Source organism: Ammospiza caudacuta, chromosome 1, assembly GCF_027887145.1.
Source record: "Ammospiza caudacuta isolate bAmmCau1 chromosome 1, bAmmCau1.pri, whole genome shotgun sequence".
In the NCBI taxonomy this organism is placed as follows: domain Eukaryota; kingdom Metazoa; phylum Chordata; class Aves; order Passeriformes; family Passerellidae; genus Ammospiza; species Ammospiza caudacuta.
In genome coordinates, this window is record NC_080593.1 from 154,224,565 (window position 1) to 154,241,659 (window position 17,095).

Below are 17,095 nucleotides of genomic sequence, written 5' to 3' on the forward strand. Positions count from 1 at the left end.
ATAAATCCAACCCAATGAAATATTAATTATTAGCGTCTGTCCAACTGGGATTCCTCAGTGCTTTCAGAGAGTGGAAAAATTCTGGCACGCAGGAAAAGAACCACACAAATCCCTTTTTGTTGTTGTTTTGTTTTGTGTTTGTGAGGAAATATTGTGCGATGAGTAAATTAAGAGCTTTGGGTTGAGGTAAGGGAGGGGGCTTGATTTGCTTTAGGGTGGGAAATAAAAATTCCCCAAGAGGGTTGGGGAGAGATCGTGCTGTAAATAAGAGGAAAAGGTTCCTTCACATGGCAGGAGGGTGTGAAGGAAAGCACAAATTGATTAATAAAAGAGAGACACGCCCCTGAAAATTCCCCGTTCTGGAGGATTTGGAAAGAAATCCTCCAATCTGAGCAGCCCCAGGCTCCAGCCTGAGGCAGCCTGGCTCAGCACAGCTCAAAGCCCCTTTTGTCCCCGTTGTTTACCAGGCTGGGCTTGGAAGCACAACACAGAGTGTCATCCGTTGGCTGAGCAATGTTTTGCAGATCTGGGAGATTTGACTCGAGCTAAAGCATTCCCATGATTTTTCCAGTGTGAAATTCCTCCAAAAAGTGTTGTTTAGCAGAAAGGAGAGGCACTCAGAGCACATCTAGCAAAGAAAAACCTCTGTTGTCTTGTCATTGTTTATTTTTCCAGCTTCTTTTTACCCTTGTTTCTCTGCAGCCTCTGGAAACATCTCTATCAAATATTTGACCTCTCTGGAATCTCTTTTCCTTGTAAACCTCTCCAAGTTTTCTCAGCAGCTCAACCCAAGTGCTGCAAATGCTTTTCATGAGGGGAAGCAAAGGAGGAGGCACCGATTTCTTCTCTCTGGTGCCCAAGACCTGAGGGAACAACTGGAGATCTGTCAGGGAAGGTTAGGCTGGATTTTAGGAAAAGCTTGTTCATCCAGAGGGGGTTTGAGCACTGGAACTCCCCAGGGAAGTGGTGCCAGCACCAAGCCTGACAGAGTTCCAGAAGTGCCTGGAGAAAGCTCTCAGGCACAGGGTGGGATTGTTGGGTTTGTCCTGTGCAGGACCAGGAGTTGGACTTTGATGATATTTGTGGATCCCTTCCAACTCAGGATATTCCATGATTATCCTGCTGTTGCCTTGGAGGATGTCTGAGGAAAAGGTGAGTTAATGGATGGTGAGTTAATGTGTGGAAGACACAATTCCAAGCAGTAGAAATTGTGAATCCAGGGAGCTGCTGGCCCTGGGTGAGGCCACGTGGCTCCAACAACAGCAAAGCAACCTGAAGGAAGGGATTCCCAGGGATGCTGGAAGTGCAGGTGGAAACAGATGTGCACATAAGAGAGGTTGTTATTTTTGCCCAGAAATTTCTACTCTGTAACTCCTGCTGCACCCAAAATAAGAAAAAATTCCAGGAGAAACTCCTCTGGAGATGCAGGAGGTGCAGAAGGAGCATCTCCCTCCCAAAGCTCCAGGACAAAGCATGACAAGAGAAATATTGAGGGGCTGAAGCATGTCCAGAGAAGGGAATGGAGCTGAGGGAGGACCTGAAGCAGCTGAGGGAGCTGGGAAAGGGGCTCAGCCTGGAGAAAAGGAGGCTCAGGGAGATCCTTCTGACTCTCCAAAACTCCCTGATAGGAGGGGACAGCCAGGGCTGGGTCAGGCTCTGCTCCCAGAGAACAAGGGACAGAATGAAAGGAAAAGGCCTCAAGTTGCTCCAGGGAAGGTTCAAGATGGACATCAGGAAGAATTTATTTATGGAAAGGGTGGTCAGGCATTGGAAGGGGCTGCCCAGGGAGGTGGTGGAGCCCCCATCCCTAGAGGTGTCCCAGGAACTCCTGGATGTGGCACTCAGAGCTCTGGTGGGGAAGCTGGAGCTGCAGAGCTCAGGGATGAGAAGAAAACGAGAAGAAGCTTGGGAGGCACCACAGGACAAGACAATGACCACAATACTTTATCTATTCCTCATGTTTGATGTCCAAACCCTCCTGGGGGAATCTGGCCAAGCTCTTCAGTCCTTCAGGGTCCATTTTCTCCCAGCAGGTGAAGAAGGACACGGAATGGGACACCCTGGCACCTCATGGGCGAGCCAGCCGGGGCCCTGGGCACGCACTGAGGTTGCACAGGAAGCTCTGGCAGCAGTAGGAGGTGTAGGTGGCCAGGCCCAGGAGGAAGTTGTGGTGTGGGCAGGTGCTGGAGCACTTCTTGGTGATCCTCTTCCAAATGGACAAAAAGCCTGGCCCAGAGAAGGGAGAGAGTGGGATTAGCAACGGGGTTTGTTGAGGGATCCTTGTGCAGGATGGAGTTGGGATGATGAGTCCCACAGTCCCCCCACAGCCCCAGAGATCAGCATGAGACCCATCCTAGTCCCACCACAGCCTAGGAATTGTTGGTGACCTCCTACACAAGGAATTCCATATCCATGCTGGGCATCCCGTACTTCCCAGCATGGATCCTCATATCAAGACTTTTTTAGGTGTACAATGACAACGTTCATTCATGATTTAAATCACACTTCAAAGCTTCTCTGCTTGAAGAAAATAATTCTGTTTCCTGCTATATCTGGCTTGGATCACAAATAGTGTGACCAGCAGGACAACAGAAGTGATTTTTCCCCTTTCTTATCACTGGTGAGGCCACACCTCAAATCTTGGTATCAGTTTTTGGGCCCTCACAGCAACAAATTGAGGAGCTGGAGAGTGTCCAAAGAAGGGAATGGAGCTGGGGAAGGGTCTGGAGCACCAGGAGTAGCTGAGGAAGCTGGGGGGGGGGGGCTCAGCCTGAAGAAAAGGAGGCTCAGGGGAGACCTTTTCACTCTCCACAACTCCCTGAGGGTGCAGCCAGGTTTGGTTTAGGCTCTGCTCACAGGGAACAAGGAATCAATGTTGAAATTTATTTATTCTTCTTCTGAAGGATCCTTCTTCTTTTCTCAATATGCCCTGATTTTCAGTGCAGGAATAAAACAACAGCTGAAGAGAAAAATCTCCATGTGTGATGAGGAGGAGAATTCCAAACCTTCAGCACCACCAGGCTGGGTTAGAAAGGCCTCCACCTCCAACTTGTTCTTCCCAACGACTCCTCAGCCCCTCACAAATCCAGCCCAGACCTCACATCCCATTCCTGAGTGCCCAGGTGGGGATCCAGAAGCAGCACCTACCGATTCCTACGGAGGCCACGTTGGTGACACAGTACTCATCCTTGTCCGAGCACTTCTCGGCCTTCAGGCAGCTCCAGTTGCTTTGCTCCCAGTTGCAGGTGTAGCAGTACAGGGAATTTGCTGCAGGAAGAGACACAAAACAAGGGAAGGGGGAGATGGAATCATCCTGGCTTGTGCTGAGGCTTGGGAGGAGGAGGGCAGGGGTTGTTCCTCTGTGCTGAGGCCATGCCTCAAATCCTGTGTCCAGTTTTGTCCCCTCATGACAAGATTTTGAGGGGATGGAGCGTGTCCAGGGAAGCTGGGGAAGGGTCTGGAGCACCAGGAGCAGCTGAGGGAGCTGGGAAAGGGAGAAAAGGAGGCTCAGGGGGGATCTTTTGGCTCTCCACAACTCCCTGACAGGAGGGTGCAGCCAGGTGTGGGTCAGGCTCTGCTCCCAGGGAACAAGGGCCAGGAAAGGAGGAAAAGGCCTCAATCTACATTAGGTGGGACATCTGGAAGAATTTCTTCACAGAAAGGGTGGTCAGGCATTGGAAGGGGCTGCCCAGGGAGGTGATGGAGTCCCCATCCCTGGAGGTGTCCAAGGAATGGCTGAACATGGCACTCAGAGTAGTGGTCAAAGGTTGGACTTGAGGATCTTTTGGGGTCTTTTCCTGCCTAAATGATTCTAGATTCTGTGAAACGCCAGCAAAAATCATCCCCTACTTTTCGTGGAATCCCAAATACACAAGGTGCAGGTCTGATAAAAGCCATGGGGCTGAAAGAATCAATCCACACTTCCAATTCCACATCCAAACTGGCCTTGGACACTTCCAGGGATGGGGCAGTCACAGCTTCTCTGGGAATCCTGTGCCAGGGCCTCACCACCCTCACAGGGAAGAATTTTTTCCATATATCCAAACTAAATTTTTCCATGTATCTAACCTAAATTTCCCCTCCTTCAATTTGACAGGCCGAGGGCCTCAAGTTCAGTGAGATGCTTGGAGCAGGGAAGGGCAGGGACTCCTGGAGGAGTTTCCAAGGATGTCCCAAGGCCTGGGGTCACTTTTTCTACTTCCTGGGGGCTATTAAACTGCAGCCTAATTACGCAGAAAGCACTGGCAGATGAAGAGGGTTAATTGGGACCTCCATGACTTAGAAAAGCCAGGCTCCCCCGCCTTTGTCTTTGGATGGGACATCAATGCCCCCAAAAATAAATCCAGAACCTTGATTAAAGGGCAGAGAAGATGAGGAGAAGGAATTTTTACTCTTTGCTGTGAGAATTCAGCCCGAAAACACATACAATGAATGCTTAATTTTTACTGCCTGGATAATCCAATGTGGATTAGGCCAGGCTTCATTTTGGCACTGAGGACAACCTCCCTGTCTCCCGGGCCTTGTTAACAGTTGGAAATCTGTCAGGATCACTGTTCTGGTGAGTGAACAAAGCTAAATAGCAGAAAGGTATTCTTAGGCCACAGTGAGCCAGAAATAACTATTCCAAGGAATTCTTTTTCTGCACTAGACGTGTGGCACAGTTCCAAGCACTGGCAAAGCATGTCCTGCTCTCCAAAATGAGGAAAAGGTTTATTCTCTCTGCTCTGTAGAGGATATAGGATCATATTCCTTAAAGAAGGCTCTGATTTAATTTACCGTCTCTCCTTGAAATAAAATGCACCATCTACAACACAAATACTATGCAAATACCCACCATCATTTACCCATTCAGCCCACATCCCAACTTCTCCCTAATTCCCCAATTTTGTCCCAAAATCTCTGAAGTCAGTGAGCTGTGGGCTCTTGTAGATGGGTATAAACAGCTGCACAGGGCCAGATGTTGGAGGTGTGGCCCTCATGGACCAGGAACACAGAGCATTGTGCTGTCTTCATCAAGATTTAGGAATAACCACAGCCTTGCACCACCCCGACAGGACAACACCCTGCAAAGTCTCTCAAAGGCAGCCCAGTGGGAACTGCCTCCTTTTTTCTGTCTTGTTTCCATAAAAAATCCAACAGGACAAGGAAAATTCCAACTAAAAATTAAACTTTTCACACACCCAGATTGAGATTCTAGATAAACAACCTCAAGACAAGCACTGTATCCTTCACCTGCACCGTTCCAAGAGTTGAGGAGCTCTCTTCCATGATTTGTCTCCCTGGATATGAGGCATTCCTCACTTCAAAACACCCAGCTATACTTTATCTAGGAGCAAACCTCACCTTGAGCTGCAAATAGGACCAAAGCCAGCACCGCAAGGAGGGAGAACTTCATCTTCTCCCGGTCGTCTCCGCAGCCCAGGAAAAACACCCTCACCTGGGGACAGGATATAAATCTCCCCTGCCTTTGGACGGGGTGATGAGGAAGCCAACGATTTGGAAAGAGTGGGCAGGGATCATGGATTAGATGAGAGGCCAGGAATGCTTGTGGGTTGTTTTCTCACCTCGGCTTTGCCTTCAGGCTGGGCTGGTGATTCCAGGGAGCAGTGAAAGCACTCTGGGAATTCACACCATGTATTGGGATTAATCCTTTAATTCATCTCTGGTCAGGCCAGCAGTGCTGTTGATGTCTGAGTGGGGGTTTTGTTCTGATCATTGCATCTCTGGCCAGGTTATTTCCTTTTCTCCAAGGAAAATGGGAACAAATGGTATTAGTTAATGGAATTGTCTGGGTGGATTATGCCAAGTCCGTTTCCAGGGTTAGACCTGGAGAATTCCCAATATCTACAGGCAGGGTAAACCAAGCTGGATATACATGGGGACAGGAAATGCTTCACTTGGTTACTTACAAAGTCTTAAATCATAAAATCATCAAATGGTTTGGGTTGGAATGGACCTTAAAGACCATCTCATTCCAAACCCCTGCCAGAGACAGGGACGCCTTGCAGTGTGTCCACCCAACCTGGCTCTGAACACTTCCAGCAAGGGTTAAAAACATCTTTGTCCCCTTTTCCATGGAGCATCCAATTCAAAGTCCCACTCAATACCAGTCAGACAAAAACATTCCCAGCCTTTACAATTTCTCAGCACGAAAGGGGAGGAGCTGGAGCTGATAACTTCATCCCTTCTGGGGCTTCAATCCAACTGCCTGTCACACTTGTGCTTCCAAGGAAGGAGTTATGAGGATGTCTAGTGCTGGACATCAGCTGACACCTCCATGAATCACCAAGCCACCAAGGAGCAGAGATGGTGAAGCAGGAGGAGCCCCTTGGAGTGAAGCCACTTGGGCCATCAGGTGTCTGCTTATCCCTTCCTTCTCCACCCTGGAAAGAGAGCAGAGACTGACACAGCCTGGGACTTAGGAGATGGGAAAGCAGAAGAGGCAGAGGGTCCAAAAACACGTGGAAGAAAGATGGATGAGGCAAGGGTTAAAATGATTGGGGGTCAACATTATTTTCTTGTCAGGAGCCAAATGAGATGAGCAAAATTCCCTGAAACAGAGGAGATGCTCATCTAAGACATTCAGAACATCCATCACTGGATCAATCATTGACCACAGTGAAGGCACGGCCGGAGGAAGTTCAGAGACACCAAAACCCACCACATCTTCCTTTTCAAGGAAACAAAAGCTGGGGGAAATCTTGCAGAGAGCTTTTTTTGCTCAATTCACAGATATTTTGGAGGTTTCTCACACCACCAGCTCTGCTGATGTAACACTGGATCAACAGGATGGGGAAGTCATGCCTGATAGCCTCAGGAGCACTGGCCAATCCTCACCCATGGATCTACACCTGGGTGTGGGGAGGATAAACCACATCTCTTGCCCAAGAGATGAAGCCATGCCAGGTTCGGGGACGGTGTGCCCCAGGAATGCCGGAGGTGTGTCCATGTGTCCAGGTGTCACAAGGCAGTGACCAAAGAGCAGGACCTGTTCCAGGGAATAAGGATTGGCCAGCCTGATTCATCATGGCATCAGAGGTGACTCTTTGGGGGAGTCTGGAAGTCAGCCTGGGAAGGCAAGGCTCTGCGTCCTGCAGCGGTGGGAGCAGCCTGGAGAAGCTCTATCCTTTTGTTTTCACCAGTTCTGGCTATTTTTTTGAGGAAAAAAATGGGAAAATAATTGTGTTACTCTTCAGTTTGATCAGGACTGTGGACTCTCCACCCCTAGAAGTGTTCAAAGCCAGGTTGGACAGGGATAGTGGAAGTTGTCCCTGCCCATGGCAAGGGGTTGAAACGAGGGTCTTTGAGGTCCCTTTTAACCCAAAGTTGGACAGGGCTTGGAGCAATCTGAGATAGTGGAAATTGTCCCCGCCCATGACAAGGGGTTGAAACAAGAGGGTCTTTGAGGTCCCTTTTAACCCAAACCATTCCACGATTAACAACGTTTATTCCCTCCGTTCCAAGGAGCGATGACACAAATAATCTCCTGCCTGACACAGATCCAGAGAGAAATCACCAAATCCACATTAAAATCTGCTCCTCACTGACAGCCAGAAGAGGCTCTCCAAGGCCATGGGAAGTGGTCCACCACAGCTCCACTGGCAGGAATGGCCTGAGGGACAAGTGGGGTGATGGACAAAAGTGCACAATGGGTCAATTCCCATTTTGGGGGTTGCCAGCGGCCCACTGAACCAGATTTTTGGGAAGTTACCATCCCAGCCTTGGGGATGTGTGATGCAGGAGTGAGGTGTGGCACTGCCATGGCTGGCATTTCCTCAGGGTGGTGGTGTCACCCTGGATGGCCAGCACATGGAAGCAGCATGACTGGAGCATGGAAGGCTTGACTGGGTCAGGGCAAAGATCTGGAAAAAAGGTGTCCCAGTATCCACAGGCTACAGCTGTGGCAGTAAATTCAGCTTTTCCAGGACCATTTCCAGCACAGAGGCCAAGAGGTGGATATCAGCCTCTTGGGAATAATCATTGCTTTGTGCCACCTCTTCTGTTTAATTCCAGGTATTCCACGGAGTAATGATGGTTGATCCATCCTAGAACCTTGCCAGGGAATGTGCCGCCAACAATTAAACCAACTAATTAAATGCTGTGGATGATGTTCTAGAACAGGGATGTTCCTAGCAACTGTTTATTTCCCTAGCTCAGGTTCATCCTTGGAGATCAGGCCCTTGCAGGCATTTGAATCACATCCTTCAGGATGAGAACTCGATCCTGGATTTTACTCTTGGCTCTGCAACACTGCACTACATGCCTGTGTTGGAGCCATGGAAATGTGGCTTTGTTTGCCTGACTCTCTGGAATGTTCTGGCTGTTGAATCTTCCTGGATGTAGAACAGAGATTGGAAGTCATGGAAGAGGGATCTGCTCATTTTTTGGGAGCCTTATACAAGGTTCTTCTAAAAAATGGCCCCAGAAAAGTTTTTTTATCTCCACATAGGAAATCCACTGATGAGGAAGGACAAAAACATTGTGGGACCTTTTCCTATTATATGTCCTGAAGTTTTGACCCACTCAGCTCCCCTGTGGTCAGAGGGTGACACATCTGCCTCATCCCTTCTCAGGTGGATTCCCAGATAATTCCATCTGTCCCTCTTTGTTCCTATTCCCCACCCAGTCCTAGCACATCAGAGGTCACAGGATGGAATTGATTCTCAGCTCCAGGGATATTCCAGCCCTAAACAAAACCCATTGAAGTAATTGCAGAGTCTTTCTCCCCATCCTTAATTTTTTTTGTGCAGTTTTTGAGGGGGGAAGAGGCCAAATATGGCACCACTTTTTGCCAGGAATTGCAGCACTTTGAAGGACACGTGGCCCTGGGAGAAGAGAAACTGTGTGTGTTGAGCATCTCTTGGATGAGTGAGAGCTCCAGCTCTTCCCCTCCTCAACCCAACAACAGTGAAAAGTGATTTTCCCACCCTCTTTTTTCCCATCCCTTCTCCACAGGGATTTCTCTGTGCTGATTCTGCAAGGCTCATTCTTTTCATCCTGCCTGGTTGTGACCTTGTCAAAATCAGGACACCGAGGTGAGCTGCCACCACCATGCCCCCAACACAGACCTGGCCTCACCTCAGACCCTCACAGGTGCTCAGATTCCAGGGAAACCAAGAGGAGCTTGGAGTTCATCCCACACAGGCTTAAGTCCTTTGCTTAAGTCCTAAATCATGGGAGGACTTGATCCTTGTGGCTGCTCCTGCCAATCCTCAACACTTTTCCCCATTCCTGGATGCTCTCCATGTCTATTTCCATGGGGAAGAGACGCTCAGGATCAGGAACCAAGCAAGGTGTTGAAATCCTGAGACTTTGCCCTTTGGCTTCCTCTCTTGCAAGCAGGGCAGGAAAATGGTGCCCCGGGGCCATCCCAAATCCCTGGTGATGGATATTACGTGATTTTATGGTGTCTTTGGTGCTCCTGTATTGCCCAAATCCCAGCTTGATCTGGATTAGGTCCCAAAAAGGATTATACCTGGGGCTTAATGGGGGGATCCAACAGCACTTTGAGCTTCCCTGGGGCTGGAATCACTGCAGAGGAGCTGTCATGGAATCTGTACCAATAATACGTGGAAAATCCATGCACAATTCCAAGGGCTGTCAAACAGCTGTCCACACATTTTAATTGTTAATGTGTTCCTCAGCTTGGCTTTGACCTGACCAAGTAAGACCATCCCTGAAAATCTCAAATCCAAAATCCCAGACCTTCTCCAGAGAGACACAGGAACAATACCACTGGAGCTGTAAATCCATTATTTTTCAAGACTTTTTTGCCATAAACCTCCTGAAATTTCCATCTGGCTGAGACACGCAGAGAGCTGGAGCTGTGCTGATCTGGATTGCATCTTCCTCCTACTCACTTCCATTTGTTATATTCCCTGTGTAATTCCATGAACAACCTGTTCCCAGCCACCAGCCCTGCTATGAGTCAGCTCTCCACAAAAAGAGAATAAACAATAAACATCTTGGAATTGGTTTGTTGAGGTTTTTTTAATGGTAGATGTAGAGGGAATGTTTATATGAGATATTGGGAAAAAATTCTTCCCTGTGACAGTGGTGAGGCCCTGGTACAGGTTTTCCACATAAATTGGAATCCCTGGAAGCGTCCAAGGCCAGGTTGGATGGGGCTTGGGGCAACCTGGGAGAGTGGCAGGTGTCCCCACCTGCAGAGGATGGAACATGATGAGCTTTTCCAACCCAAACCATTCCATGATTCTGAGGAATCAGGATGGGACAAGAAACTTCCAAGGGCACTTCAAGTATGTAGGCCAAGTTTTTTTGAGAGCTGTGATAGCAAGGAGAAGGAAAATCAATCTCTAGCCCAGCTCTTAACATATTCCTCTTTATTGACTTCCTAACACCCCAGGATGGGAATTCCTGGATTTCCATGGCGCTGCATCCAGCCAGGAGAAACCACTCTGTGAGGACCAGGACCCCAGTTTTGATTTTCCAGTTGGAGTCAATCTTGGAGCCTTGGGAAGGGCTTGTTCCCACTGTGCCCATGTGGATTTCTCTCCTGTGACTCCACAGAATATCCTAAGGTGGAAATGCATCTCAAGGATCATCCAAGTGCTGCCCACTCCAGGAAAAGAAGGACTAATCCTATGCTGAACAACAGGGAGAAATCTGGATTGAGGCTTTTCCATGAATGTTAACTCCTGTTTTGAAGACAACTCATAGAATCATGGAATGGTTTATGTTGTTGAAGATCATCTCAATCCAGCCTCTTGCCATGGACAAGGACACCTTCCACTGTCCCAGGTTACTCAGATCCTCATCCAGCCTGGCCTTGGACACTTCCAGGGATGGGGCAGCCACAGCCTCTCTGTGCCAGGGCCTCACCCCATCCAATCATTCCATACCTGCTCTTCTCTCCCATCCCACATTTCCCCTCCTCCAGGCCTCCAAGCCAGAGTTTCCCTATTCTGTGTCCTTGAATCAGAGGCACAAATCCTTCATCCTGCACTGAGTTATGGCTTGTTACTGCTATTTATACAAATCTACAGCTGCTCCATGCGAAGCTAAACAAAAGCAGAGCTAATTAGCCAGAACCACTTGATCAATCAGGAAAATTGCTCTCCCCACTCAGCCAAGATTAAAAAATAAATAAAAAAAAAAAAGCTGCAGGCAGGTCAAGACAAACTCAGTCTGAGCAAATCTAGGAAGCCTCAATCCAGAGGTTTTACAAACTCAAAGCTAGTGACCTGGTAGTAAAATCAGGGAATGGTTTGTGTGGGTTTGTGTGGAAGGGGCTTTAAAGATCATCCAGTTTCACCGCTGCCATGGGCAGGGACACCTTCCACTGGTCCCAGGTTGCTCCAAGCCCCACCCAGCCTGGCCTTGGACACCTCCAGGGATCCAGTAACACCCACCACTTCTCTGGGAATTCCATCCCAGCCCCTCACCACCCTCACAGCCAATAATTCCTTCCCAAAATCCCATCTATCCTTTCCCTCTGGCAGTGAGAAGCCTTTCCCTGTGTCCTGTCCCTCCATCCCTTGTCCCAAGTCCCTCTCCAGCTCTCCTGGAGCTCCTTCAGACATTGAATGGGGTTCTGAGGTCTCTCTGGATCCTTCTTTTCTCCAGTCTGGACATTCCCAGCTCTCCCAGCCTGGCTCCAGCCTTTGGAGCATCTCCAGGGCCTCCTCTGGACTTGCTCCATCAGCTCCACATCCTTCTGATCCCAGATCTGGACACTGTGCTCCAGGTGGGTCTCACCTGAGCGGGCAGAGGAGTATCCATAGAAAATAAAATTTGTTATCCCAAATTAAACGGATAACGAGAAACCTTGTCTTAGACTCAAAAGAGAAAGACCTGGCTTGAACAATTCTCTGTTCTATTTCTGGAGTTTTATCTCTTGCTTTTGTCGTTTTTGTGGTGTTATTTTATTTTTCCCAGCACACAGGAGGGCCCTGCGAGGATGACCCAGCACAGCCCCTTGGAGGAGCTGTGTCAAATGTGAGAACATAGAGGAAAATCAAACAAATAAAATAAATAAAAAACACATAGAGCTTTTTCTTTAATAACAAAAGGGAGTCAGGGGCTATGCAGCCTCAGTTCAGCCAGATTTTTGCTGAAAGGGCCACACACCAAAGCCTGCCCTAGTGGCTGGAGGAAAAATGGAATGAAATTGTGGCTGTAGCCATCCAGTGGAGGGTCCCACAGGCAAAGGAAGAGAAGCCAAATTTTAAAAAAAGGGATTGTGCCGAGTTCCTGGGCTTGGAAGAGCAGCCAGACCTTCTGGGTCCAGTTTATCTCCCCTCACCACCTTCAACTCCCAGCCCCAGCAGCAGCAGAATTTGCTTTGAGGGCCTTTGAGTTCATTCCATGCCTGTTTTTATCAGAAATCCAGTATTGGATCGAGGGATGCTCAGAAGAGGGGTGGAAGTGGAGATTTGAGCCCTCCAGGTGTCCCCTCCAACTGAAGTGCTGCTTCCTGCACCAGGAATGAACTGTGGGAAAGTCAGAATTTGTTTCTGCCTGGGGGAGAGTCCAGACTGGAACAGGAGCCCAAATTAAGGCTGGTTGAGTTAATTGCCACCCCATTCTCCTCCACCTTGTCAAATACAGCCTTCAGAAGTAGAAAATCCCAAAAAAACCTTGAGAAAGAGATGGAAGAGATTCCACGGAATGAGCTCACTCAACTCCCAAGTGACCCTGGGAAGGGATTGGAGACTTCTTTGTTGTCCCATCCTGCCAGGAAAATCTGTCTGCCCTGTTTCCAAGAGGAGGGGCAGCCTGGATGCCACCCACCCACCTGGAAATATTTTGGGAACTAATCAGCTGTCTGCCTCCTGCAACACAGGGCAATCCCATGGAACCTCTGGAAGTTCCTACAGTCTGGAGATACATCACGTCACTTGGAAGAGGCACTTTTTACACTAGGACGGGGGGAATGGCTCCCCACTCCCACAGGGCAGGGTCAGATGGGATATTGGAAAAGAATTCTTCCCTGTGAAGGTGGTGAAGCCCTGGAATGGAATTCCCAGAGAAGCTGTGGCTGCCCCCATCCCTGGAAGTATTGGATGGGGCTTGGAGCAAGCCCTTCATGGCAGCGGGATGGAATTCCATGATCCTATGATCCTTTCCAACACAAACCAATCCATGATTCCACAATCCCTCTTCCTTCCAGACTCACAGCAGCGGAAGGAATTTAGGAGCCTCCCTGCAGCTGGGAGAGCCTTTATCCCAAAGGTGATTCCTGAGCCAAGCCAATCAAATCACAATTACAGCTTAATCCCCGCTTGGATTAAGAATATTAACAAAGTAATTTATTGGGATTTCTCCTGCCCCAGCCTGCAATGGCTCAGGAATAAAGTTTGGAGAAGCCAATTTCAGGGCTTGGGAAAACTCAGCTGAGCTTTTCCTGATTCTTCATTTTGTTTTGAGTAACAGAGGTGTCCACTGGCCAAAAATAGGCATAGGAAGAGCCAGGCTGGATGTTATCCACTCATTCCTAGTGGGAAACCCAGGATGTGCAGCCACCCTCACCCCACAGCCAGTGTCAGCTCTTTCAAAGGGTAAAAACCTGAGATCCTGGAGTTTCAATCCTTCCTTGGAAGCCTTTCCTCTGCCCTTCAATTTAACCCAGGGATCCGATTTCTCCCAGGCTGCTTTCCTTGCAGCCACTTTCCTTGGCATCAGCGCTTCCCAACACGTGGCCTGGGATAATGGCTCTGCACTTGGGGCTGATTTTCCATCCATCTGAGCCTGGCTGAGTGTAAAGGGACAGAGATCCAGGGAGCTCTTTCAGCACATGTTTTATTTATGCCAAACCACAGCCACGCTCTCTTGTCTCCCACTAAAAAAGGTTGGAAAAGGAAACGTCTCCATTCACTGAGCTCAGAGACAGCATCTGAATCCCAGCAGCCACAGCCTCAAATGTCCTTCCCTTTCCTCTCAAACTGACAAAACATTCCCTTCAAAGTCTCTGTTCTATATTTCCCTTTTTTTTTTTTCCTCCTCATTTTTACAACATCAGACCTCGTGGGGAGAAGGGCAGGGAGGAAAAACCCTCTGGAAATCCTTCACCTTTTTCTTCCTCAAAACTCCACTGGGGTTTCCCATATTTTATGAGTCTGACAGGCTTCAGGTGGGTGGTTTTCCCATCATCCCATCACTCCAGGGACTGCAGCAGCAGAGCAGCAACTGCTCCATCACCTCCCCTCTCAGCACTAATTAAGATAAATCAGTCAAAATTCCACTTTTCCTCAAGTCTGAAGGCCCCATCATTAAGCAGATGAGAGAGCAGCCAAGCAGAGCTGATGAGTTCCCTTCCCCAAAGTGGCTGAGTCACCATTCCTGGAGGGATGTAAAAGACATGGAAATGTGGCACTTGGGGACATCGACTTGTGGTGAACACAGCAATTAAACGGCCGCACTTGATGAACTTAAAGGGCTTTTCCAACCTAAAGGATTCCATGATTTACATCATCTGATGGGCCAGGGGAGGGGGGGAGCCCTGCCAGCCTGAAAGTATGGAATGCGGCTCTGGAAAACAGGAGGCTGATGAGGCTTTTTTTCATCCATGAGGACCAATAATCAGTTGGACACGGAGCAAGATTCTGACTCATCCCTCTGAGAGAGACGTGGGCAGGTTCATGATGTGCACAGCTCTGGCCAATGGATTTATGTTCCTGAATCTCCAGGATGCTGATGCAGAAGCAACGAGCAAGGATGGATCCCATTGGAGCTTCCAGCTGCTCAAACAGCGTCTGTGGGAAGAGGAATTGCCTGTAGAGCTGTCCTCAGATTGGGGGCACCAGAGCTGAAGCACTGAATCCAATTTTGGGATCATCAGCACAAGGACATGGAGCAGATCCAGAGGAGGCCATGGAGATATTCCATGGAGCCCCTCTGCTCTGGAGTCAGGGTGGGAGAGCTGGGAATGTCCAGCCTGGAGAAGGGAAGGATCCAGGGAGACCTCAGAGCCCCTTCCAGTGCCTAAAGGGGCTCCGGGAGAGCTGGAGAGGGACTTGGGACAAGGACATGGAGGGACAGGACACAGGGAATGGCTTCCCACTGCCAGAGGGCAGGGATGGATGGGATACTGAGAAGGAATTCTTGGCTGTGGTGGTGGTGAGGCCCTGGCAGAGGTTTCCCAGAGAAGCTGTGGCTGCTCCATCCCTGGAAGTGTCCAAGGCCAGCTTGGACAGGGCGTGGAGCCACCTGTGATAGAGGAAGTTGTCCCTGCCCATGGCAGGGGGTGGAATTCCATGATCTTTAAGGTCTCTTCCAACACAAACCCTTCCATGATTCTTTGGTTTTAAATTCCAAGTCCCAGAATTTGGGGCTAAGTGATCCCATGGAACAGGACAGGCTGAGGGGGGATGAAGTTGCTGCCTTTAACAGGGACAATTAGGGAGCTGATGTCCAATCTGGCTCTGTCTCTGCACAAAGGACAAGCAGCTGCTTCTAAGAAGCATCAAGGGAAATTCCAACCAGACACAGGGAAGGAAAAGCTTTGCCAGGGCAGTGATTCATTTCCAAAACAATGAGAGATGCTGGAGGAATCTCCCTGCACAGAAACATTGAAATTATGTTTGAGACAACACAGAACAACCCAGCCAGATTTGACTTTTCGTTGAGGAGAAGGTTGAACTCGAGCCCTCCAGAGATTCTCCCAACACTGGATTTTCTGGGAAGAGTCTGGGCAGGGGCAGCAGATACCGAAACAAAACAAGAGGAATTTCTCATCACCTCCTCCCACCCCTAAATTTATCTTCTCCAACAGCTCCTCTACCAACACTGCCCAGAGCCATCAGTGTAGGACATCCCCAGGCTGCAGGAAGGGTATAAGCTTCCCAACCCTCACATGGTTTTTGGGGATTTTTTAAATTTGTTTGGGGGTTTTTTTGTTGTTTTTTTGGGGTTTTTTTTGTTATTTATTTTTTCTTTTTGTTTATTAACACTCCATTACATACCTAGAACAGCCCTAAGTTCTAGTACCAGCCTGAGCAGTCAACTTAATCCCTGGTAGATTTTGGGTGAGGTCTCCTCCCACCCACACTGAAAAAGAAGGCTTTTATGAAAAGCAAATTAGGCAACCAGAAATCACATGGGAAGGTGTCATTTCTGGTTTTGTCACAAACCACAACCTCCCTTTTTTAAATAAAAAGAGGAAGTAATCACAACGGAAACATGCTAATCTTTTGACTTTGAATTTCACCAAATGCTGTCATGATCTTGGGTTACCAAAACAAACATAGGTTTTCCTCTGCCTGAAACACCACAGAAAGTTGGAAAAGACCTTTAGGATCATCAAGTCCAACCACCACATTCACCACTAAACCATATCCTCAAGTGCCATTTCCAGAGGTTTTTAATGAGCATTTCCAGTGATGGAGTGCAATGTTTCAGGAAAACATTGGAAAAATAGAGCTGAAACCATGCCTGGAAGGGACAAAGTGAGAAGGGGCCATCTGAGCACATCAGCATTGCCTGGAGCCACCAAATAACCCCAAATTATTGGGGTGGGAGAGGGATCCTCCTCTCTGGGATGGGAGCATGATCCTGCTCCACAGGGCTCTGAGCAGTAGGAAAAGCTCCTTGGCATTAGGCCATGGGAAAGGTTATGGAATATTGCCAGAAACACTTGGAGGACTCCAGGAAAAACAGGGTGAGGATGGACAGGACTATTTGGGACAGCAACAGCTCAGCCTCTCTGGAATTACTCCTTTATTTTATAGAATTCCAGAATGGTTGGATTGAAAGGAACCTTAAAGCTCCTGCCATGGGCAGGGACACCTATCCAAGTTTGCTCCAAGCCACATCCAACCTGGCTTTGGACGCTTCCAGGGATGGAACACCCAGAACCACACGTGGAATGAGTTGCAAAAGAACCTCCAAAATCACTCCTGGTTTTAATGAAATGCATTCCAAGACCTCAATTTCCAACCGAAACAGCAACAATTTCAACACAAGAATGAGTGGAAATAAACACATGGGAAGCACCAGGAGCTTTGGAATACAGAGCCCTGGGCATCAGCCCTGAGGTGCAAGAAGGTTTTGCTGCCAATGCCAAGTTTGTTCACACCTAGGATTCACTGGGACGTGGGAATTCTGCCAGGAATGAGCTGATACTGCCTTTTTTGGG

The 17,095-nt window shown here is 48.6% G+C and overlaps 1 protein-coding gene across 1 annotated transcript; it reads right to left on the bottom strand.

Moving 5' to 3' along the window:
• Positions 1-2,044: 2,044 nt before the first annotated feature.
• On the bottom strand, positions 2,045-5,401 carry LOC131567932 (lymphocyte antigen 6E-like). Its single transcript, XM_058819746.1, has 3 exons — positions 5,344-5,401; positions 3,148-3,267; positions 2,045-2,226 (listed from the first exon to the last, which is right to left on the bottom strand). Exons 1-3 carry the CDS (start codon positions 5,393-5,395, stop codon positions 2,069-2,071), a joined length of 330 nt encoding a protein of 109 aa, XP_058675729.1. The 5' UTR covers positions 5,396-5,401; the 3' UTR covers positions 2,045-2,068.
• Positions 5,402-17,095: the final 11,694 nt, after the last annotated feature.